Source organism: Vigna unguiculata, chromosome 10 (assembly GCF_004118075.2).
Source record: "Vigna unguiculata cultivar IT97K-499-35 chromosome 10, ASM411807v1, whole genome shotgun sequence".
Lineage (NCBI taxonomy): Eukaryota > Viridiplantae > Streptophyta > Magnoliopsida > Fabales > Fabaceae > Vigna > Vigna unguiculata.
This window is the reverse complement of record NC_040288.1, coordinates 5,657,936-5,685,420: the sequence shown is the minus strand read 5'-3', so window position 1 is coordinate 5,685,420 and position 27,485 is coordinate 5,657,936. Positions and strand designations below refer to the sequence as shown.

Here is a 27,485-nt window from a genome sequence, read left to right as displayed (position 1 = left end):
TTGGGTCCTTTTTTGCTAACACCGTGTAAATCATTAACGGTCATGAACAGTGACTGTCACGTGTCACTTAGTGGTTTTTTTGAATTTTTTGAATTTTTTGAATTTCTTTTTAAATGTACACATGTCAACCTAGTAACGTGCCACATGTCACTTCGTGATTTTTTGAATTTTTTTATTTTTGATTTCTTTTAAATTTTTTTAAATGTCCATGTGTCAACCCAGTAGCGTGTCACGTGTCAAAGTCAATGTTTTATATTCAATTTAGTTCCTATATTTGTTATTTTTGTTCAATTTAGTCCCAATTTTTGTTAACATTAACCAAATTTAATTTTTATATTAAAATTCACATTTTTATTAAATATTTTTATATAATATATTAAAATCCACATCATTATAACTTTGATATAAAAATTAAATTTGGTCACATCTTCGATAGGGACCAAATTGGTTAATGTTAACAAAAATTGAGACTAAATTGAACAAAAATAACAAATATAGGGACCAAATTGAATATAGAACATTGACTTTGACATGTGGCACGCTACTGTGTTGACACATGAACATTTAATATTTTTTTTAAATTAAAAAAAATAAAAAACCATGAAGTGACACGTGGCACGCTATTGGGTTGACACATGTACATTAAAAAAATTTAAAAAAATTCAAAAATAAAAAAAAATTCAAAAAAACCACGAAGTGACACATGGCAGTCACTGTTCATGGCCGTTAATGATTTAAACGGTGTTAGCAAAAAATGACCCAATTGAACAAAATTGACAAAAATTGGGACCTATTTGAACACAAAACCAAAATTAGAATTTATTTGAAAAAACTTGACGAAAATTGAGAGCAAAAAGGTATTTTAACCTATATTTTCTTTATTCTTCTACCTTACCACTAGAAAGCTTTGCTAGAATATTGAAATAATGCATCTGGAATTGTTTGACTTTTGCAAAAAGGTAACCTAGCTTATTTTGTTATAGACTAATGCCATCTGAATGCATGATGGAGCTTTGATATGTTATTTTAAATGTGCATTTTTTATGTTTTGTTTGAAATGAATCAAGATTTTCCTTCTAGGAACATCTGATTGTGCTTAAGTTTAAAACTAAATTTTTACCATTTTTTTAGTATAAGTTTCATAATGTACAAAGTTAAATAATTTAGTATTAGTACACACACTCGCAACACACACACACACTCGCAACACACACACATGGATGTTTTTTAATTTGTTAATAATCTATTTTAAATTTGTAGAACTTATTTATTTCATGTATCAAATAGGGATGACAATGCATATTGGCCAACCCCACTTTGGCCCGCCCTACATTTGGCCAACAAAAAAATGGGTTGGGATGACCCATTTCACATAAAAAATGCAGACTAATTTCTCTTGCCCACTCCACATAACACTTGTCTTGTAGGTTTACAGGCCAACCCATAACTTGCATAAAAAATTTAATAACTTTATTTTTATTTAGTTAAATTAGTATATATCATAATTTTTATAAGTCCATTTCTTAAAATAAGTAATATTCATAATTATATAATTTATAAGTTAAGTATAAGTTTATTGAAAATGAAAATGACTTTCAACTAGACGTGAATAAGTGAACTACTTTTGGATGAACTAGATAAGAAATGTGAATAGACAAGTTGCTTTGAAGAACACACATGATGTGTTGTGTTCGTGCTGATAAATTCTAGGAATTTAAGTCAATGTGAGCTATGTTGGTCAGTCCATCGTTGGTCCACGTGGACTACAGGTTATGCAGGACGGACCTAAATGGGTCAATTAGCTATAAATTTTTCACACTTTTTCTTGCGGGTCTACAAACTGGTCCACATTATTCATCCTTCATTGTCATCCCTAGTATCAAAATATAATATTTGATTAAGTGTTCCTAAAAACATGTAAAATTATTAATTGTTGCTTCATTTAAATTTAGATTTTTATGGTTAACTCAATTATCATATGCTAGTTTTTGAAACAATTATAAGATAAATCACGTTCTACTAAAAGAATATAAAAATAACTTAAATACATTTCATACATTTTATTTTTCAAAATACATATATTTTATTAAAAATATATAAATAACTTAAATACAATAAAATAATAAAATATTTTTATTTAATTTTGAAAATAAAATATTTATAATAATTTTTAACACTACAAGAAAATGTCTTATTAGTAACCAATTTTAGTGACTAAAAGTTGTTAGTCACTATATTGACCAATTTAGATACCAATTTACAAAATTAAAATTTATTGGTTACTAAAATAGTCACTAATATAAATAAAAAATTATAATTGGTCACTAAATTTGTCACTAATTAATTAGAGAGCAATTTAGTAACTAAGTTATTTTGGTAGCCAAAACTTAGGTAGCTAATTTTTAGTGACCAGTTTTCTTTGGTAGCCAAAACTATGGTAGCTAATTTTAAAAACCAATTTAATGACCAATTATAATTTTTTATTCATAATAGTAACTATTTTAGTAACCAATAATTTTTTTACTTTGTAAACTTGTATATAAATTAGTAATTATAGTAACTAACAACTTTTGGTCACTAAAATTGGTTACTAATGAAGCATTTTCTTGTAGTGTAATTATAGTTTTATAAATTTAAATTTACATAATAAATATATTTCAAGTTTTGGAAAGTCCCATGCTGGTCACGGGTACAAATAGTTATATAAATTTTGATTGACACTTGTGTATGATATTTCAGAATATGGGAAAGAAATTTAGTGATATAATTTTTTTTTGCCCTATGCATGTTAAGTGATGATTTCTCTATTTTGTCCACAAAAACAAAGTCTATTTTTTTCCCCGATACATGTAATGAGTGGCATGAATATGACAACACAGTGTGAGTGGAATATACGACAATTGTCCATAACTAGGGCAAAGAAAGAGTCAATTTCTGAATAAAAAATAAGTAATGGCAGATTCCGGAAAGAGGGAACTTTAAACCTAATTTCTGTCATCCAACTTTTCTTATGTTTGGGTCCCAAAGAAAGAGAATAAAGAACAAAGGAAAGGAATGGGGGATTTTATTAATTGTTTAGTAAGAAAAAAAATGAAAAGAATAAAAAAAATGTTTGTATAGTTGACATCAAATATACAGTAAATAAGTATGTGTAAGTAATATAGTTGTAATAAAGGCATATGGAAGGATTCATAATGAAGGAATGGAAATTTGGTACATTTTCATTAACGTAAGGATGGAAAATAGTACATCATCATTTTATACAATAAATAAACAACACTTCCAAGACTCAAAAGCTATTATCTAAAATAGAAATAAATTATGATTTTTAATTATTGATTTTGTTCATTGAATATGTTACATATTAATATTTTTGTGTAAAAAGTTAGAGGATATAAATAGATTTTTAAAAGTGGTAAGTGAAGTTCTTATTTATCAAATATTTTTAGTATTAGATTTTTTTCAAACCTTGTAGAGAGAGAACTAGCAGAAACAAAAGGACAAGTTTTATTAAGTTACATCGAATGGAGTTTGTACCGGCTTGTTTCTATATCTTTATGTGTGATGAAATTTTCTTTTTTATATCTCTATGTGTGATGATTTTTTTTTCTTAATCTTTATGTGTGATGAAATTCTCTTTCATGGCATTAAATGGGTAGTTTTTTAACTTGCATGTATTATATTTTGTTAACCTAAGTGTTTTTATCGAATTTGATCGAGTAGTCTCCTAGGTGGACTGATCTGTGATCGAACTTTGAATCACTACAAAGGAAAAAAATTCATCCGCAAAAAACTTCAACGCTCAAGTTAGTAAAAAAGTACTTTTGAGTAGAAGTGACTATGATATCCTCGTACTCCTTGTGATAACATGCATTTATAGACTTTTTAGGCTTGTTAATATATAGAGTATAATAACAGATATGATAAATGAATTTTGTTAATCATGAGTTGGTTTTGTTTATATCACATAAAATATTATCATATATATCATAATATATTAAAAGATAATTAAAATGCACGAGTTTATAAGTTATTTTTAGCACATAGTCGAGTTGTACTCGGTTCATAAGGCACAATGATCATCCCACATTTGACGCATTACTAGTCATTTTCTGAGCACCAGATTGGCTCGATATCATATTTCAAATTTTTGAACACAGGAATATTAGCCATATTTCAATTTTGGGCACATGATCGGCCCAATAACTGATACATGATAGTCTATTGTTTGAGCACTAGCTTGACATACTTTATTGGATGCATGATCGGCATAACTGACCTATAAATTTATATTTAATTTAATCATTTAACCGAAGTTTTTGAATGTATTTAATTTAATTTAATCAATTGTTTAACAATTTGTTCAATGATCAAATCATTGAGGCCTTCAAGAATTACACCAACCCCACTGCCTTTCCTATTAGAAGTGTCATCCACACTAAGAGTCTGATGTGTGACTTCATCCTTGAGTTGTGGTAACTCAACTAGGAAATCAACTAAGAATTGAGCCTTCATAGGTCCTCAATTCTGGATTATTAACCCAAATTCGTATAACTCGATTGACCAAGTTGTCATTCATCATACAAGATCCAATTTTTTCAATATCTGTCAGATAGGGTAGTCAGTTCGAACTACAATAGTATAGCTCCAAAACTAGTGTTTCAGTTTTCGTGCTGAAAATACCAAAGCTAAAACCAACTTTTTCATTGTTTGATATCTCTCCTTTGCTGGCAACAAGGTTTGACTTATAAAATACATGGGTTGTTGACCTTGCTCCTAAACCAAAACTGAGCTGATAGTAGTGGGTGCCACCGCTAAATATAGCATGAGGATTGCATATGCATAGGGACTAGCTAGTATTGATAAAGAAACAATATTATTCTTGCTATTTTGAAACATTGCTTCACACTCATGATCCCAATAAAATTGTTGAGATCCCTTCAATAGTTGGAAGAAGGGTTTGGCTTTCTCAACTAGCCTAGGTAAGAATATGAAGAGTGCCCACAACTTCCTATTCAATCTTTAAACCTCTTTAATGCTCCTAGGACTCCTCATAGACAAGATGACTCAATGCTTGTCGAGTTTGGCTCGATTCTTGTTTGTGTGATCATGAAACCAAGAAACCTCCCACCTTTAACCAAAAAAATCATTTTTTTGGGTTGAGATGCATGTTGTGTAACCAAATTGTATGAAAAAACATTTATAAAACGACATGATGGTCCTTCATGTTGATCGATTTGATGACTATGTCATCTACATATACCTCCATCTTTTTACCAATCAAATATGCAAATACCTTGTCCATCAGTCACTAGTATGTTGCCCCTACATTCTTAAGACCAAAAGGCATGACCTTATAATAGTATGTACCTGTGTCTATCATGAATGTCTTAATCTCTTCATCTTGAGGGTACATCCTAATTTGATTATATACTGAATAGGCATTTATAAAACTCAACATTTGAAACTTGACTATGTTACCAAGCAACCAGTTTATACTCAACAACGAATATGTATTCTTTGGACATGTCTTATTTAGATCGGTATGACACATAATTTTATTTGTGTGCTTAATGTTACCATATATCATTGAAAAGAGAATTCATTTTTTCATAACAATTTGAATCACCTTATAGGTTAAATACTTAGAAATAAAATTTTGTTCATGTGTTTTTTTATGCTGTTTTTTTTTCTTAGTGATAAGTAGTTTGTTCATGGACAGTTTGACATCCGAAAATCAAAGGGGAAATAAGCCATTGGCGAAGGATTGAACCGATTAAGCTTGAAACCAAGTGTTGAAACAATGAACGAAGATTGGGGAGGGATGATCGTGAGCTGGAACAAAGAGGAGAATAGAGAAATTGAGATGGGACAAACGAAGGAAGCCACATCACTTGGGGATAACGCCAATATGAGTGAAGGAGGAGTCGCCACTTGAGTTGAACACTCAAGATGAGACCATAGGTAAGATTTGGCACACTCAAGGGTGTAGAGAAATTCTCATTCAATATCATCAAATCTGTCTTTACAAATAAGGCAATCCCTATTTATAGTTGAAGGATAAAATGACTAAAAGTTAAACCAACTAACAAACATTAACTCCTAATCACAAGATACTAACCAAAGAAAGGAAAAACAACATGTGTACGCCTTTCGGGATGTGTACATGCCGGCACCTTTCTTTGTTAGTCGTCACTCCCTCTACAGCGTTTGGTTGATTTTCAAAATTAAATTGCATCTAGCACAAATGCCCAAAAAATATATTTTATAGTCAAATTAAAGTCCTATGAGCATAGTTTTCAACAAAAAGTCCTATGAGCATAGTTTTCAACAAAAAAGAATTAGTGCATTTAGATGTCTGTGGAAGAAATTATGAGCAAAATATTAAGTAAAGTCACTTATGGACGCAAATTTGCTTGTGTGAATGGGATAGCTGTTGCCTTTTGATGTTTGCTAAACATCTCCTTCCATGATCAAACTCTACTTGCTTAGTGAAAAAATTCTTATGAAATACTAAGATACTTTTATTCTCACGAAGACTTAAAATCTAATTAAAAATTCAAACAAAAACTAGGTAACTAGACAAAAAGAGTAAGTGATAGTATTTGTAATTTCTAATAATTATTGAAACATTTTACAATTTGTAAAGGTACTCCAAGTATTGTTAAGTTAGGATGAACCGGTATAAAACAAAACAATACATGTGTCATGTAATGTATGATGCATTACCTTTTGCCTATTTTTTAGAAAACTTTTAATGTAGTTTTGTGTGTTTTATGAAAGCACTATATGATCCCTTATAACGTTTGATAGGTTGTTCGACGAAAAGGCTTTTCAAAATGTTTTTAAAACTCTGTTTAAATCTCTCCTTTTTATAAATTAACGTGTTTTGTCAATAATAGGAATAGATATTAAAAATTATATATAGATTATTAAAGTAATATGTTAAATGTTAGATTGTAAATTTAATTCCTACAATTTTATTTATGTTATTTTAGTTATCCTGTTGTTTAAATATTATTCATAATACCATATAATAAATTTTATATAATTTATAGGAAACACACAATTTGATTTAGAAGACGAGTAAATAAAGCAATAAAATGAGATGTTTGTTAGATAAAATAAAAATTATAAAGTGTAAAATTGATTATATCACTTTGTACATATTTGAATTGATTTATTTTCTTTTCTTATTTATTTTTACAATTTGATTTAGAACATAAGTAAAGAAAGAAATAGAATGAGATGTTTGTTAGATAAAATAAAAAATTGATTATATCACTTTCTTACATATTTTTATTGATTTCTTATCTTTTTATTTATTTTTACAATTTTTTATTTATTTTAACCAAATAAGTTTTAATAAATTTTATTCTACCAACTTATTTTTATTTGTTCTATTTCTTTTCTTTGGTGGAACATGATAGGAAAGAAATGCAATAATAAATAGATCAATAAAGATTTAATTAATTGAATGATACCTATTTTCTTAATATATGTTAGTTTAGATTTTGTTTTAAAAACGTGTCAACTATATTTAAAAAAAAGATAAATAGGATCAGACTAATTAAACCTTCGATAAATATCACATGCTCCAAAGCTATAATTGGTTGTTGATGGACACAGAATTAATATCGAACAGTGTGCATTACAACTTTTAGCCACAGTGCATTTGATTTACAGAATATTCTTCAAAGCGTCACACTTGGGAACTTGCAAGAACCATAACCTATAAAACGACCAAAGAAATCAATTATATTAGATAAAAATAAAATTCAGAAATGATGGATAATAAGTAACATTAAATGGATTCACCAATTCTTAATCACTTTCCTTTTTCCCTGAAAAAGTTAGAAACATGTTTGAGAATTTTCTTTAGTAGGAGTAATTTATTATTTCAAGATTATTTGTGAGGATTATGTTTACTTGGTTTAAGTGATTTGTGATGATTTATAGAAAAAGTTTTGAATGAGAGAGAATAAAGAGTATGAGGAGAAGAAAGTGATTGATTTGTAAAAATTATTTAGTAAATTATTAATATATTTAATATTTGTTTTTCAAAATGATTTTATTTATCACTTTTTAATTTTACATAAATATTATTGGGATTTAATAAATAATACTTTTAAATAGCTAATATTTTAAAAAATAATTTGTTTTTATTTTCTCCACTAATTTTTTTGTAACAAAAAATGTTTATATTTAAAAAAAATGTATCTAAGAACAATTTTAACATTATACTAAAAGCTAACTGACAAACTTTCATTGATTCAATTATATCGATGATAAACTTTTCAAATTCATTATTTTTCCATTGAACCAAACTATTTCTGTTTTTGATTGATTTCTCTTCAAATCAGTACAAACCAATTTTCTATCTTCTATTTTTAAATTTGGATTTTGAATTTAATTTAATATGAAGCTTCAGTTTACTCTTCTTGAATTAATTGGTTTTAAAATAAATATAATGTTTAAATATTAATTAAACCTACTCTATTAGTTTTGCAAAAAATGTTGAAATCTAAAAGAATTTCTATCAGAAAAAGAAGTAGATCGGTACATTAAAATATTACAAAAAAAAATCACTAATTATGAACCTAATATGCAATCCATAAACTAAGGAATATTAAAAACTGTACTGAAATCTGTAATCCCTAAAGAAAATACTATTTTGTTCATCAATTATATCTTTTTCATTTTTGTGATATAGTTAGTCTCTAAAAAACATGAATTGTGCTTAACTTAGTCCTTGTTCTCATGTTTGTAGGTTCAAAAGAAAATCAGTTAATTTTTTATTTAAAAAATAGTTTTTTTTTCTTTTCCTTAAAGGATTTCACAAATTTATATTACCAACTAATAAAAATCATTCTTGATATCATATTTTAAATAATTACTATAAAATAAATAATCTATAACATATGAAAATTTTTTATCTGTTTTTTAATAATTAAAAAACTGATTATGATATAAGATAATCTAATAACTATCTTAGATTTTTTTTAAAAAGAAAAAAGCTAATTTATATTCTGATTACAGTCATAAAGTTCATTTTTTAGAAAAATAAATAACATATTTTAATTATATTTTATATTGGTTTAAAATATATGAATAATTTAAAAACTTAAAAAGTTATTATTTTAAAGAAATTATAATAAATAGGCCTTTTACAAAACCACTTTGCAAATTTACTAATTCTGCAAAACAAAACTTACTTGGATCCTTTGCCGTTTGGGTTGCAAGCCCATTGAAATTGCACGTTCCTCCCACGCCCCTAAACTGAGCCCAATAAGCACTGAACGCGTAATCTGCATGACCCGTCACCGAATCGGGTTTATAACACGGGTTCCCTGGTTGAATCGGGTCACACGTTCCATTTCCCTGCGAGCAAGCGTAAGACAACGCCACCGCCACCTCCGTCACATTCGCCCCCTCTGCCACGACACACCACGCCTTCCCTTTATAATCCATCGCCGGCGGCACTGGTGCGAGCTCCGACTCCGGAGTCTTGCCAGAGAGATCAATGTCGTAAACCCTCGACCCGTTCGGGTACAACAACCCAAAATGTCGCTCCGAACCTAAACCCGGCTTTAAGTTCTCATTATAAAGCGAAAATATGAGAGCCGGAAGAACCAGACCCGGTCGAGCCGGGGTTCCCAAAACCGGTTTTTGGGTAAGCCTCTTGACTACGTTTCTGTTATACGTGGCAGCATTGTGGACGTTGGCGCCAACTTGGTCCAAGTCTCCCCCATTGGGCCAACCCGTTTCTGCGATGAAGATCCGAATATCCGGGTACCCGAGCCGTTTCATGGCGTAATAAACGGCGTCAACCATCTGGTCGAATAGGTTGGTGTAGATTAACCCAGTTAACGAGTCCGTTACCGTGATGTTTCTGGACTCGAAGAGGGTGTAACTGAGGTTAATGTTGGTCGGGTCGGAGGCCCACGCAAAAAACGGGTACACGTCTAGGAAGAAGAAGGAGCGTGTTTTGTGGAGGAACTGTAACATTGGCTTGATGATGGGAAGCGCAATGTCGTTTCTGAAAGTGCCGTTTGACGGTGGAAACGACGATTGCAAAACGTCCATGGCGTGTGGAGTTCCGATTTTGACCTTGCGCAAACGGAAAACTTTCAGAGAGTGTGAGATTCGGTGCATCGCGGGAACAATGTGGGGCCATGTTTCGTTGCCTGTCATGCGATAGAAGTGAATACCAAAATTAATCTATCAATAATAATTGCTGACTATGAATCAAATTTAACATGTTTAATTTATTTATATTAGCAATTTATAAAATGTTTTCTTTTCAACTTATTTATGTACTTAATATTTTTAAATTTTGATCATTTCCATTATTTTTTTTTCAAACTTACAGATGAAAAAAATCTAACAACATTTACTTAAATAGACTGACTCATTAATTCTTCAATTTCTTGAAAGTCGAATTTTTTACTATATACACAATGTTATCGAATTTTAACTAATGATTTTTTTTTAAATCATGAAAAAGATAAAGATTTTTTAGAAAAAAAAGGACCAAAATTCTCTCACCAAGATCAAATTCTAACTAATTTTCTAGCTCTAATGAGTTATATCATATTGTAAATTCGACTTTTCAAATATCCAATTGTCGACGTGAAAGACGAATTCGGAACGTGAAAAGTAACTTTAGTATAGTAAAGAGTGTTGACATAAAAATTCTTTTTTGAAAGGTGTTTATTGAAGAAAAAAAGTCAAAAATTGTATACATCAAGCGATTGTATTCGTTCCTTAAATTGACGCATGCAAGTTGAAACAAATAAATATATAAATCTGCACCCAAATCCTGAAAATCTGATAGTTAACTATTTTAATCTTTAATTTTAAACTACAAAATAGAATATTACAAAAACGCATTTGTTCTGTTCTTTTCGTCTACGTTATAGCTAGAATTGAAAATTAAGATGGCGGATATTTTACACTATTATGCAAAATAGAAAAAAGAACACAAGTTTTGAAAAGTCAAAGATTGAAACATATTACACCATTGGTCTCAAGTTAAAAAGAAGAAAACTATTTAAGAACATTAATTCTATCTTTTAGATAGAGTTGAAAAACTTGGTTAAACTCATTGTTTTCAAAGTCTGGGACCCATAAGACTAAGTTAGTAAATGTATCTATATAAAATTTAGCTTGACTCTATTTATAATAACACATCTAAAATAATAAATTTATTTAACAAAACACGTTAGCAAGTCCAAATCAAATACTAAATTTTATATATATATATATATATATATATATATATATATATATATATATATATATATATATATATATATATAGTTTAAAGATCAGATTTGAAAAATCATATAGAAGATGTTCGTATGTATATTTTGGATTAGTTTCTTCTGAACTTAAAATAAGTGTTCTTAAAAGAATATTTTAAAAAAAAATTACCTGTTTTGTAAGCAGATAAAATATAATTTGCTTCTTAAAATAATAAAAAAGCCATTAAATAAGAAACACATTTCATTACCAATATTATAATATTCAATAATCAATCATTCAACTATACCGACATCTGCCTCACATACTCCTACGCAACATCTTGAGTTTAAACCTATAAAACTCTTTTTTTTTATTTATTAACTAATAAACTATAAATAAATCTAACAAAAGTTTGGTTAAATTAAATTGGATTAAAATTAAAAAAAAATTAATTCCAATTTTAACTGAAAAGATAAAAATATATTTAACTCTTTAATTAATTAAAAAGTATCTGATCAAAGACAATTTACCATGCATTGTGTGATATTATAATAATTTGAGCGTTGAATACTTTTAATCCAATGATTGAAAAATTATAAGGAGATAATTTGAAGTAACAGAATCTGCATAAAAGTGGTAAAAAGTTGATTCCAAACAAACGCACCTGTGCTGCTGATGAGTTCGTTGCCGACGAGGAGGTAGCGGATGAGCGTTTCTGGGTAAAACGGTACGACGTTGGATCGAACCCATTGGTCCGAGAATGTCTGGTTGGTGGAGGCGTTCACCACAAGCTCGTTCGGGAGCATGATCGACACCTGAATTCCTGTGTTCTGAAGCGCTTCCAGAATTTCCGCGTCTGCGTCGTAGATTTTCACGCGCTTCGCTTTCAGCAGCGACTGTATCAGACGCACCGAGATTCTCGGCGGTGGAAGGTCCGACCCCAATCGCCCATAGTTCACTCCCACTTCCCCTGAAATTTCACCTCCTGTTTCACAATCCAAAAATTTCAGAAACTAATAATAATTTTTACCTTTTTCACATGTGAAACGCGATTATAGATTCAAAATGCAAAACACCAAACACATCGTTGATATAAATATTTTTGGAGTTTTGGATAAGGAAATGACTTACTGGATATGGAGAATGAGAAAAACAAGATGAACAGAGAAATCACTGCCATGGCCATTGCAAGAAGTTCAAGATATCTTTCTGTTTGATTCCACCTTTTTTTTTCTCCTTAAATAGGATTGTTGGATTTAAAATCTGGGAAGATGAAAACATGGAATAGAGTTGAACCATAACGTTGACTTTTTATACGATAGGTCTTAAGTTTTAAGTTTTGGGATTTCTTTTTTATTTAATTTTGAACTCTAGTTAACATTGTTGTTATTTAAATGTGTTGATGTGATAGAATAATAAAGTGCCACGTTGTATTTTTTTTTAAATAGAAAATGTTGTTGGTTTGAATAAAATTAAATTCACATTTCTCAAATAAGTTCCTTGTTAGTTAAATTTTTTATTTTTTTTAGTTCGGGTTTATCATCAAGATTATTCATAGAAAACACTGCCAATAATGTGACGAAAAATTATAATAAAATGGAAGATGAGGTTAATAAAGATATTAAAATAAGAATTAAGAATAAATTTGTGATTTAATTTGTCGTGACCTTGTTGTAGGGTTATTGTTAAGAAACTATATATTACTAAAAAATGAATGTTTATTGAGAAATTGAGAATAGTGTAAGTTGGTGGGTTTTGGAAGATTGTGGCAATGAAAAGGACTTAGGAAGGTACTTAGTACCAAGTTAGAGTAACTATGAACCTTCTTCCGTGAGGGAATAATAAGAGGACTAGACTTTGAGCTACCATTATTTTTTTTATTCTTGTATTTTTGTGGCATCTTTTGAAAACAAATACATTTACCCTATCGATTTCTTTATTAAAAAATTAGTCATTATAGTTTAATCATGTAAGTTAAACTATTTAGTATTAAACTATTACGGAAATATTGATTTTCACGTCACACATTATAAAGTAAAGCATATTAATATTGAAAAAAATAGAAATTAAAACTACTTTTAGCTTAAATATAAATAGTTATATATATATATATATATATATATATATATATATATATATATATATATATATATATATATATATATAATGCTCGTTAAGGGATGTTCATTGGGCTAAATTAGTTGACAACATTTATTTTACATGATTGTTGAAATAAATTTGAATTTTTATTGGTGAATTTAATGTTACATGGAGAATTTTCAATTGTGTAGTTGATAACCTATATTTATTTTTATAAATTTCATTTTTAGTTTTGTTGAGGCTATTGATTGTTAATATGATTTGTCCTTTGATGGATTATATTCTTATTATGTTAACTATTATTCTTTTAACTTTTATTTTGTGTTAATTACAACCTTATCATTCTCTTCTGTTTGTAGAGAATTTGACTTGAATTTTAGAAGATCCTATGCACAAACATAAATATAAATCAAAGACACAAGTCTAAAATAAAATGATAAGGAATCAAGTGATACAAATTTAAAGATAAATTATCTTTAAGAAGGAGGGTGTGATAGATGACTATCTCCTAAACTTTAAGTGGTACGAATTTGAGGACAAATTCTCTTCAAGAATGAGGGTATGATAGAAGACTATCTTCTTAACACACACACACACACACACACACACACACACACACACACACACACACACATATATATATATATATATATATATATATGAAGAACTTGAGGAAGAACATTTACAATTCAAAGGATTTATGATAAGGTCAAAGATTAAAACACGTCTCCTTCAAGCTTATAATGTTCCATGAAGGAGGGAATTTAAATAACATGAAGATCATGAGCATATTTGAAGAACAAGTATTAGGAAAATTAGTTTATGTTACTACATTTTTAGGTTTTGGCCTTTCTTCTAGAAATTGGTTTATGTTTTTATGTTTTTAGACCTTGGGCTCTCTTTTAGAAATTAATTTATGTTTTTATATTTTTGGGCTTGAGATTTCTTTTAGGGTTTATAGGTTTTCTTAAACTTACGTGCATGTATATAGAGACATTAAAAACTAATGTAAACACTTTTAGTCATATATTGAATTTTATTTCATTAAAGAGAGGATTCTCTTTGTTCTTGTCTTAGGCCTTAGGTTTTTTTTTATTATCAAAGATTGATATCTTTGTGGTGAATCTTCACTTGACTTATTAATCTGCTAGATTGTGGCGTCCTCCATCCCTATCTTTTTGTCGCGTTTTTCTCTGAGTTATTTTTGTTGTGTCTCTTGAGGATTTAAGTTCAGAAACGAGCGTACTCTTACCTGAATAGGATTGTATCACTTTCTCATCTATCTTCCAGCCTCCATTACAAAACCATACTTCTTCCATTATTTTCTCTTAAATTCACCTACTATCTTCATTTATTTTTATAAATTAATTGCACCTATGAGTAGTTGGAACGTTGTGGACTGATAATTATTTCAAACATAGTGTTTAGTTGGGAATAACTCAAATATTGAGTTTTGGAGTCTTAGCTTTGGAAAAGAGTTATTCTAAGGTAACGAAAGATAGCCTATTTATAGTAATTTCCTGTTTTAAGTTGAGAAATTGATTTTGACTTGGACATATTGATTTTTTTTTCATGTGAAATTGGTTTGATATATTGTGAATGAATGATTTTTCACCAATGAATTTTGAACTAAACAATGATTTTTCACCGAAGAGGGGCTAAACCTACCTTGATGAGTAGATTGGATGACCTAATTCAGTTGAATCTGGACATCAGCCCGTGTGTGTTTTAAATTGATGCCTTTTCTGTTTTATTTAGCTTATATATCAATATACAGTGAATGGTGGATGAGGTTGATATGAAATGTAATATGTTTATGTTTTGAACGAGGATAGTGTAGAGATTTTCAAGAGAAAATGTTACATTAATCTTGAGTTAGGGTGTATTGAATGTTGATTATGTAAAGGGATTATCTTGAGTGTGCTAAAATTCTAGTCATATAAAGGAATGTATCTAATTGTGAGAGTCGAAGGGTATTTAATATTTGGGTTTTGGTAAAAGTTCTCGACCTACAAATATCAAACTCACCCTGTGATGCAATGTGAAGGGAGGAGTTGCCTCACCCTGATATAAATACATAGTTATAGCTCTTGTGAGACAAGAGTGAGAGATGACAAGTAGAGTGAGATAAGAGTGAGAGATGACAAGTGCACAATCTTTGAGTCCATTCAATACACATATTTTCCAGAAGTAGAGTGAAATGTTTATGTTTTGTTTGAGCCATGAAGGTTGAGTTGTAGGGCTATTTTGTGATGATTGAGCCATGAGGGCCATTGTGGTAGACATTTGATTCTTGTTATATGTGATGGACTGATTGATGATGCATGATAATTATGATTTTATATGAGGAAAGGGAATTTGATTTCTCAAGTGATAGTTTTTAATTGATAAGGATTGTTATAAATTCACTAGCTTACCCTTCATTTATTTTGTGGTGTTTTGGTACCAACCTACGATGATTGTATATGTATTATACGTGAGCATAGGACTTAACAAATGTTCCTGCAAAGACTTTTGAGGAATAATAGTGGGATTGCAAAACTAATTTGTATCATAATGTAAATATGTATTATATTGTATTTATATCTGGTTGGCTAGTTATGGTGATGAATGGATGAGAAAGGATGAAGTTTAAGAACACTAATGTTGTGTTTGGTTGGAGTAATATCATGCTTACGAGCAAAGAAAATCGTGTGGGAAGGTTATTTATTTCAACATATTTGAAAGAAAAAAACGAGTGTAGAAATACGAGAGACCCATGTCTGAGCTGCTTTGCCCAAATAAAAAGATTGTCATGAAAAGCCACGTAAACATCAACAAAATATCATATATACAATGTGTTTTTAACCTACTTAGTTAATTTGTTTTTGTTAACTTTTTACTATTTGTTTTTAGCCTATTGAGTTAATTTTTTTTTGTTAACATTTTAATGTGTGAACGTGATGCATGCATAAATTCTATAACTCATGTAGAATGTGCAATGTTATAACTCATGCATTTAAATTACAACTTATTATAAACCAAAGTTATAATTATAAATTCATAATTTCTAATTTCACATTCAAGAACGTAATTTTATAATAACTCTAATAATAAAACTTAATAATTGTTATAATTATAATGTTAACAATAATGGTAATAATAATGTAAAAATTATTATATAAGATAATGTAATTCAAATGTATTCCTACAAATCCCTTTCAATTTTAATACACACACACACACACACACACACACACACATATATATATATATATATATATATATATATATATATATATATATATATATATATATATATATATATATATATATATATATATATATATATATTTCAAGTGTAACTTTTTTTTTAATTTAAAATAATAACTTCATTTTAACATAAATTTTATAATTTACGTCTAAATTTAGGTTTAATTATACATCTGGTCTCCATTTTCATAAGAGAATATCGATTTGGTCATTTATTTTTATTTATCTCAATTTAGTCTTTATTTTGAAAATTTTGATCCAATCAAATCATTTTCATCATTATTGTACTAACACTGTTAAAGAGGTATCACGTGTTAGCTCCAGGTTTTTTTAATTTTTTTAATTTTTAATTTATTTATTTTTAATTTTTAAAAAATTAAAAATTTGTCACATGTCAAGCTGATGTCGTGTCATGTGGCAGTGACAGTGTGATGGGGTAGTGACAATGTCACGTCATGTGTCACTGTTACGCTAAATGTTATTTCCTTATTCTCAATTTGGTCCTTATATTTTTATTTTGTCTCAATTTAGTCCCAACTTTTGTAAAAAATTGAGTAATTTTGTTTCTCTCCAAATTGAAACCAAATTTAATTTTTCTATAAATTGTATACGAATATTTTTATTAAATATTTTTAACAAGATTAAGATTATTTAAACTTATATTTTACATCGAATCTTATTTAAAATTGTTTTAAAGTTGTTAATATAAAATAATGCTAATAGAAAAAAATTCAAATATTTGTAGTGATATTTTATTACATCATGCTTTAATATTATTTTTTTATTTGAATTTATATTTCAAATAATTGTATATTTTTAAAATTTTATAAAGTTCAATAATTTCTATACAATTTTTGGAGGTGGTGTAAAAATAACAATTATATAAATTCAAATGTAAAATTTAAAATAATTTTAAACAATTTATATAAAAATTTAAAATAAATAAATTTGAAATTTGAAAACAATTTTAAATAAAGTTGAATGTGAAATACAAATTTAAATAAACTTAGTGTTGTTAAAAGTATATAATAAAAATATCAATTTGAATAAAAATACCAAATTTAATAAAAATATTTTTATAACATTTATATAAAAATTATTTTTTGTTTTAATTTGGAGAGGGATGAAATTACTCAAATTTTACAAAAATTGAGACTAGACAAAATAAAAATACAGAGACCAAATTGACAATGAGTAAATGACACCTAGTGTAACAGTGACACGTGACACTGTCATTGTTACATCACACAGTCACTGCCACATAGCACGACATCAATTTGACATGTGTCAAATTGTTAATATTTAAAAAGACTAAGAAATAAATAAAAAACAAAAATAAACTAGAAACTGGCATGTGGTACCTCTTTAACGTTGTTACACAATACTAACGAAAATGTCTTGATTGCATCAAATTTCCCATAAGAACCAAATTGAGATAAATAAAAATAAAGGAATCAAACTCTATTTTTCAACAAAAATGGAAACCAAATACATAATTTAACCTTAAATTTTATATAACATTTATCTTCAAAGATAAAATGGTAATCATCTAATTTTACATTAAAATATTTTTTTCATTTATTACACTCATCATATCATACACATATTTTCACAAGCTTTCATTTCAAATCTATTCAAACGACACAATCTTTTCCTTAATCTAACAACTTCATCTTTACCTCATTTTTCTCTCAAATTCACTTAAATCCACATTTCCAAATTCATCTTCAAAACTACACACAACCTAAGTATACAAAGAATGGAATGGAAAAGAACTTATCAAACACTGTTATCTAATTTTAAGATTTTATTGAAATATTTTAATAACTTCTATTATTTATAGTAATATTTTTCAGAAAACTGTTAGTTAATTGTTCGTTAAATCCAAATTTTGAAAAATTAATATAATCTTACAAATTTTTTTAACTTTTGTATTTGAACTAACTTGAAATAAATTAAAATGGTTTAATTATAATTTTCAAAATACTATCGTAATTAATGCTTATTATTTATATTTTATTCATATAGCTAAGAAAATAAAGGTTAAGATTTTAAACTCATTATCCATAATAAAATACGAATAAATTAAATAATTAAATTAATATTTAAGAATAGAGATGTTAGATTATCATTTCTAATATTTTCACTTAATTTATTAGTCAAATAATGTCATTTCATTTTTCAAAAATATATGCATATTTACGATATTATATAATTCTTTATTTCGTGTTTACAAATTATTTTATATATTATTTTTAATAATATCGTTAAATCACCATAAAAAAGTTAAAAGAAAAACCCTAAAAGTAAAAAACAAAAAACAAAAAAACTATCAGAAATGAGACTTTCAGGTATATGAAGAAAAAGTAATCTCTCACGTTTTAATTGCAATATACTCCCAAATAAAAATCAAATAAAAATAACCGTATGCGTACTTTTCACGTATGAATTATTAATAACATAATTTGGATCAATTTATTATTTTATTTACTAAATTGAAAATTTTATTTTAAATTTTCAAAATACTTCTAGTCACTCATCCTCTTTAACATTGTCAGATATGTCGTAACACCATTAAAAATTTCTACAGTAAAATATGTTACCCTACATTTAGTTAATTAAATGACTTAGATTTTTAGATAAGTATCTCCTGTAACACCCCGGATTCTCTTGGACTTACCAGGCATCCCACCTGCCACCCTCAAACCGGTTGTGTTAGGTCTGCAGCTCAATACACCCCAACCCATCACCTCTAGCACCAACTAGCAGGTGGGTTGTTCCTAGGGAGGATCGAACCCCAGACCTAAGCTTTAACACCTCTGGCTCACCAGCAGATGCTACCTGCTACCAGTGTGGTAGCATCTGCTAGTGAGTGGTAGCATCTGCTAGTGAGCCAGAGGTGTTAAAGCTCGGGTCTGGGGTTCGATCCTCCCTGGGAACAACCCACCTGCTAGTTGGTGCTAGAGGTGATGGGTTGGGGTGTATTAGGCTGCGGACCTAACACAACCGGTTTGAGGGTGGCAGGTGGGATGCCTGGTAAGCCCAAGAGGATTCGGGGGTGTTACAAAAAAGTGCACTTTTTTTAACATCTCTGGCTCGCCGCTCGTAGTCCAACATGTGTGAACACCTACTATGAACCTCCCCGCTCATAGTAGCCTCAAGTGTGAGCACGAAACATACGAACCTCCCCGCTCGTATCCCCACACAAGAGTACAACAGATACGGACCTCCCCGCCCGCATCAATCACGCATCTCAAATCTCTGTTACAAACCTCCCCGCTCGTAACTAATCCAGCATATCCCTAACCAAGCTCACAAACCCATCCATGCAAATTCATCTACAATGGAGCCTTGCTCCTGCATTATCGCCTGGCGCTGCCAAAGCGCCACCAGGCGAAATGGAAGTGCAGACCGCTTGACGGTTCCACAACACCGTCAGGTATCATGACACACAAAGCTTCCCTATTTTTGGTTATTGCTTAGCACTTCACTCTTCATCGTCAGGAGTTACACCAGTAATGTGACACTACTGGTTTTAGGTACTCTAATTAAGTTCCTAGTATCAAACAATTCAATTCTCAAACATCCCGAACCTAAAATATGCATTCATATACTTCATATACTTAAATTTACAACATCACAGCTCATATGCATCATTCAATTATAAACACACATCTATCCCTTTCTAAATTCATATAAAACCATCGAAACAAAAGTGTTATACCCAACACACAATCATGGACAACCAAACAATATATAAACCAAGAAGAACACATAATCATTGCCCCAAAATATCGCACGGACAATAAGATAGTAATAAGGATAAAAATAAAAATAACAACAACAACAATAATAACGATAATGATAATAATAATAAAATGAAACAATAAAAATAAAAATAATAATAATGAAAATAATAATAAAATAAAATAAACAATAATAATAAAACAACAATACTAATAAAATAAAATAAAAATAAATAAAAATAAATAAAAAATAATAATTAAATAAAGCATTAATAATGAAACAATAATAATGATAATAAAACCATAAATAAAAGAAAACAATGATAAAGTTAATAATGATAATAAAATAATATAATAATAATAATCATAATAATAATAATAATAAAATAATAATAATAATAGTAATAATAAAAATAAAAATAATACTAGTAAGATAAAATAAAAATAATAATAAAACTAAAACTAAAAATAAAAATAAAAATAATTATAATATAAATAACAACAATAATAATAATAATAATAATAATAATAATAATAATAAAAGATAATAAAATAATAATAATAATAATGATAAAAATAATATTAATAATAAAATAATAATAATAATATTAAAATAAAATAAAATAAATAATATAATAACAAGAATAATAATTATAATGATAATAGTAATAATAATAATGAAAATAATAATAATAATAATAGTAAAATAAATTAATAATAATAATATTAAGGATAATAATAAAAGTAATAATAATAATGATGATAATAATAGAAATAATAATAATAAGAAGAATAATAATAACAATAATAGTAGTAAAATAGAATAATAATAATAATAATAATAATATAAATAATAATAAAAATAAATAATAATAAAAATAAATAATAATAATAATAATAATAATAATAATAATAATAATAATAATAATAATAAATGTGTTGTGTTTAGAAGAAGAACTCTAAACACGCATCCTAGAAATACCAACCTAAATTAATAAAATCACTTCTGGAATCCCATTTATAAACCATTTTCTATAACTATTCCATTCCCCTCTTATATAATATATTAAAAATTACTAATTATACCATATCATAATTTCTATAAGAAAACACTAGCAAAGAAAATTACTAATTATTCTAAAACCTTAACTGCAGCATACCAAAAGTTTAGTCACTACCAAAACTTAATACCCAAAAGTTACAAGTCATATATAATATCAAATACAACAAAAAAGAAAAGAAAAGAAAGAAAGTCAGTCACACTTCTAACCTTCTTTAAATATATATTTATATTAAAAAAAACTATTTAGTGTAATCGATACTCTACACCAAAATTAGATAATTTGTTTCCTTTTTTTTCTTTAATATTATATAAATTACTATATATGATGAATGTCGTAAAATATCCTCCTAAAATATTATAGCATACCATAACACCACATTTATCTACTTTTTCATATAACTAAAAAAAATGAAAGCTTTAGAGTGCAACCCTAAGTCATGCCACTGTAGAAGAAAAACATAAACCCTAACCTTTCCTTTGCATCATTCACCCACAAATCAAGAAAACCTCAATTCATTCATGCTATATTAGATTTCGTATCACTAAAATTCACCAATCACATACTTAACATTCAAACAAAAATTTGATGATACTATATCACCATTACAATCAAAGTTTCTAAAATATAAAACAAATGCATCACATTTTTTTTATTGTAAACAATAATTCAATCAAACAAAACTTAAAATCTTCTTTCAAAGGAAGAGATTAAACTAGTCAGCTCCCCTTACTTAGGACTTTCCTTTACTTAGAATTTGAATTATGCGTCTTCCTTTGAGCACCAATACCCTCTCTTTGATTCTTTCCCAAATCAGCTCTCAATCCTCACAATTCACTCTAAATTTTCGTATCCCTGTGCCTATGCCACAATAACAGATGCCAAAAACCCCTCTTCTCACCTGAATTTGCCTTTTAAAGGTTGCCTTAATGTTGGTAAATGCAAAAAAAAACGAAATTGGCTTTATGGTAAGGTTAGTTGCTATTCAAAGCCCATTATTTTTAGCCCCTCTTGGCTTCCCCTTCTGTTAGGGTTTTCTCTACCCTTTCATATTCAGGCCATAACTAATCTTTTAACAAAAAGAAAGTTAAATATAAGTTCACCAAGGTTTGAACCCATACCATGCTCATCATTAAATCAATGCCTAACCACTCAAGCAATTTATATTTTGTCATAATTCACCTAATTCTATAATCATGTTATCACTCAACATGATCATGCATATTATTATTAAAAATTAATAATAAATAAAACAACACATAATTGGCATACATAGGACTTAAACCCAAGTCTTCTCACACAATCAAAGTACTTTCAACCATTTGAGCTAATACTTTTCCACATCACATCAATCAATATTTAATGCCATAAAGGCTCTCATTGCCCGCATTTATTAATTAATTAATTATTTAGTTATTTAAATTTCTCGGGTCTTACATTCCCCCTCCTTAAAAGATTTTCGTCCTCGAAAATTGGACTTACCAGGAAACAAGTGCAGATAGGATTGTCTCATGCGATCTTCCATCCCCCAAGTCATCTCTTGGGTTGCCTCGTCATAGAGGACTTTCACAGTTCTGATCTCTTTCCCTCTGAGTTGCTTGACTCGACAATCCAAGATGCGCACTGGTCCAACTCCCACTGTTAGATCCTCACGCACCTCAACGTCCTCCTCCTCCAACACATGCGTAAGACTTGCAGTGTACTTCCTTAACTATAAATCCCATATGCAAGTTTGCCAAGTGCGATGATAAAGCGATCTCATAGGCTGTTGGACCTATCCTTCGTGTTATCTGATATAGTCTGATGAATTTCCGAGTCTACTTCTTGAGTTTAATCATGAGAATCACATGCTCTCCAGCCTAAAACTCCCACGACCTTCTCCTCATACATACCTACAACTTCTGTTTGTTCTTTGGCGCACACATCCATCCTTGGATTAAACTAACCCTCTCCGTCGTCTGCTGCAACAACTCGGTCCAATTATCACCGACTCCTAATCCTGGTATCCACACAACGACATTATGCCTCTCCTTCCACCCAACGTCTCATTTGGAACCACCATGATCTTAGTCAATACTTCACTTAAATGGTTTAGCTCACTAGTTTTTTTTTAAGCGAGATGCACTAAAACTTGCAATCATTAAAGTGTTTACATTAAGTCCTTGCCATCAAATCTTCAATATCTATTCCTCTGCTTCTCTTTCTTCCCATTCCCCACGAAACCATTTGATTAGAAACTATTGACACCAACTTTTCCTCGGGTATTAATGCAATAAAGAACTTCGCCACTCCAAGTGAAATTCTAGTATCTACTTGAAAACGAGTTTAGGACTCCTCCACCGTTGAGATCCTCTGTGTCTATTATTCTCTTATCTTTGCTAAGTAACTCTAGTTCACACGACATTTTGTCCTCACCTTTCTGATCCATCTACCATTGATACATTGTCGTCGATTTATCTCTTTGGATCATCGAACACCACCTTGTTGAGTATCACATCGTTCCAGAATGAGATTGGAAAATAACCTATCCACTCTTGCGTTGATGTCCCAGTCTCACAAAAGAGTCAACTCCAATTAACCTTGAATATGGATTCTTCGATCACCCCGAGACACCACCAAACCCAAGTATTCCGCACTTAGCCGTAACTGTAGAGTAAACCAACATCTCACTACCAATTCCCTCTTGCAGACAACCAGAACCTAATTCTCATAATAGCGATACCAAGGAGTATATGATCTCGATTAAAACCAAAATGCCTACCCCAAACACCACTTTTATACCTTGTATCCTTTTCATTATTTACTTTAACCGATCCAACACCAATTTGTAGAGACACTCCTTTAGCTACAAAATACTTTCCTCTTTTACTTTCGTCCTCCCTTGTGCCATGACATTACCAACTGCCTCATTCCCATAAGAACAACTTAACGAAGTACTTCTTCTTTCGATACTTGAAATCGTTCATCTCATGTCCCAAGTCAAACCTTTCTCTCTTGTGAGCCACCTTACTTAGGACATCCATTCTACTCCTAAATTAAATTGTGGTTATTGCCGATAAGATTTAACTGCCTCTCATGGAGGTTGACTAGCATAAAACCTTGACCATACAGTATTCTTACCACACGATTGGTTTTCCCCCTTTCTTAGAACATTGTCTGGTCGACCTATTCCTTCGAGCTTTGCCTCAACTTTACCTTCCGCTTGAGATTCTCACTTCCTTGTATATACCCTTTTGGTTTAGCCTTAACCTCATAAGTTTCACTACTTTCCACTCCGACCTCAGACCCATGTTAGGATGTAGTACCAATTTGACTTCTCAACTTTGTTGCACAAACATGCACTGAACATCACTCCTTATTATAACCTTTGAATTCGATTCCTCTCGCAAAACTTGTGGTATTCGTTCCAAGAACCTATTCTTGCCCTCAGTTAACGCGATGTTTCTAAACTCCTCCAATGCTTTTCGCCTACAAATCCACAACTTAACTTCACTCGTACATTGTTACACAACCTTCTGCATATTCGTATCTTCGGTCAAGGGACTACCTCAAAACCCCTACTCGAACCCCTACAAGGCAAGCAGGTCAAGTTTGACCTTGAATCTCCAATCCTTTGTTACCACAAATAACAAACACATACCACAGAAGTGCAAACATAACAAGAAAAGGTATAAGAGAGAAACTCAACCTATAACTTCCCTTTCTTTTACCAAGACCTTTAGAATTAAGAGGGGAAACTATCTCTAATATAGTCATGAGTGTGCACCCTCATCACTTTACCAAGATATTTTCTGTTCTTAATGCTTCTAGTTTCACAACTCAACGCAGTCCGCAATCAAAAGTATGATTGATAGACTGCAAATCCATTCCTACAAGGTTTCGCAACCGAAACTCGACAAGCTCACTCCCCAAGGCCCAAAAACCATTTGAAAATCATTGCTCTGGCTCACCAGCACAACTGGTAGCATCTGCTGGTGAGCCAGAGGTGTTAAAGCTCAGGTTTAGGGTTCGATCCTCCCTGGGAACAACCCACCTGCTAGTTGGTGCTAGAGGTGATGGGTTGGGGTGTATTGGGTTGCGGACCTAACACAACCGATTTGAGGGTGGCGGGTGGGATGCCTGGTAAGCCCAAGAGGATCCGGTGGTGTTACATCTCCTAGTGAGTTTCAAATAATAAACAAATATGAGGAGATTATAATGTGTTAATACTATGTATATATAGGTTAGGTAGCCCAAATACTCTATTATAGTGAAATAAACATATATTCTTCCTCATAAAAACAAAATAACTTAGTCTTTTTTTTTAATTTAGCTTAAATATATTTTTCTCTCTCTAATTTAAAAATAACACTCTTTTAATTCTCATATTCTAAAAATGAATTCTTTTCTCTGAAATCTAAAAGATCTTCTTAGTTCTTTAATCTGAAAATAAAGCATTTGGAACTCAAAGACCATATGTTAAAAGGTTAGTAATTGTGTGTTTTTCTTGACAACTTTAAAAATAACTTATATAAAAAATTTAAGTTCTCAAAATTAAAATTAAACGAGTAATCTTTTAAAATATGTTTTCATACAGTAAACAAAATCACATAAAATAAAATAAAATAACAAAATATATATATATATATATATATATATATATATATATATATATATATTATATTTAAAAATTATAAGATGGTGTAATAAAATACGCGTACACGCTATAGCGTTTTTATTTTCACTTAACATATGATGTATATTTTATTCTATAAGTTTTCTCGAGTTGTAGAAATTTAATGGCTAATTGATGAAAAAAAGAAGTACATATGGACATTTTTGAAACTTCAAATTCGATAACCTTGTGTTTGATGAAGTATTTCAATAATTCTAAGAAATTAAAATGCATTACATTTGAAATTCTTATAATTGAATTTCCTTTATTTTTTAAATAATATGTTTGGATAGTGTGATTGGAATACCTTACATTTCAATTTTTTGTTTGGATAAAATAATTAAATTTTTCTTATGAGATAAAATTTCATTTTAATAATATTTATTTTAATATATAAATTTTGAAATTAAATTTAACATATATGATTGTCAACATAAAATATTTAAATTCGGTCAAATTCTGATCGAGCCTACTTGGCCAAATTCGGCCAAAATTTGACCATCCTAAACACAGTCTAATTTGGCAAAATTTAGGTTGGAGTCAACTCGGTCACATTTGACCAAAATTTGGCCGGTGCTGACTCGACCAAATTGAATGAATTTAAGACTGTGTCGTCTCACCTGGCCCGTCTAAGTCATCGCCCGCCCCAGCCTGTTTGGGTCGTTGGGCTAATTAGGCTCATCTTGGTTGTCGGGCCAGCTAGGCCCATCTAGGTCGTCAGGCTGGTTAGGCTCGTCTGTGTCGTCAAGGTTGTCGGTCTTGCTTGACTCGTCTGAGTTGTCTAGCCGACCTAACTCATTTAGATCATTGGCCCGACCCTACTCGTTTAGGTCATTAACCTGAACTGACCTGTATGGGTCATCAGGCCCTTCTTAGTTGTCGGGGCCAGTCAGTCAGGGTCATCGGGCCGGTCGGGCTCGTCTGCATCGTCGAACCAGTCAGGCTCGTTTGTGTCGTCGGATCGGTCGAGCCTGTTTGCGTCGTCGGGCCGGTTGGGCCCGTCAAGGTTGTAGGTCCTGCTCAACTCGTCTGAGTCGTTGGGGCGTCCCAACTCGTCTAGATCGTCGGTCCGACCTGCCCGTTTGGGTTGTCGAGCTCGTTTGGTTCGTTAGGTTGGCCTGAATCATTAAGGTCATCGTGTCGGTCGGGCCCGTTAAGGTCGTTAACCCGACTCGACCTATCTGGGACGTCAGGCACCCCCTAGCCTGTCTGGGTCATCCGGCACCTGACCTGTCTTGGCTTTCAGTCCCACTAGACCAGTTTGGATTGTCGAGCATGTCTGGCCCATGTGTGTCTTCAAGCCTGGTCGACCTGTCTAGGTCGTCAAGCCTGTTTGGGTCATCTGGCCTGCCTTAATCGTTGGTCCACCCAGCCCATTTGTATTGTCGGGCCTGCTTGGTCTATCTTGATCGTTAGGGCGGCCCG

General features: G+C 30.2%; 1 protein-coding gene across 1 annotated transcript; it reads right to left on the bottom strand.

Moving 5' to 3' along the window:
* Nucleotides 1–7,558: 7,558 nt before the first annotated feature.
* Nucleotides 7,559–12,537, bottom strand: LOC114166042 (probable glucan endo-1,3-beta-glucosidase A6). Its single transcript, XM_028050695.1, has 4 exons — nt 12,379–12,537; nt 11,912–12,232; nt 9,216–10,187; nt 7,559–7,732 (listed from the first exon to the last, which is right to left on the bottom strand). The coding sequence occupies exons 1-4, from the start codon at nt 12,431–12,433 to the stop codon at nt 7,695–7,697; spliced, it is 1,386 nt and encodes a 461-aa protein (XP_027906496.1). The 5' UTR covers nt 12,434–12,537; the 3' UTR covers nt 7,559–7,694.
* Nucleotides 12,538–27,485: the final 14,948 nt, after the last annotated feature.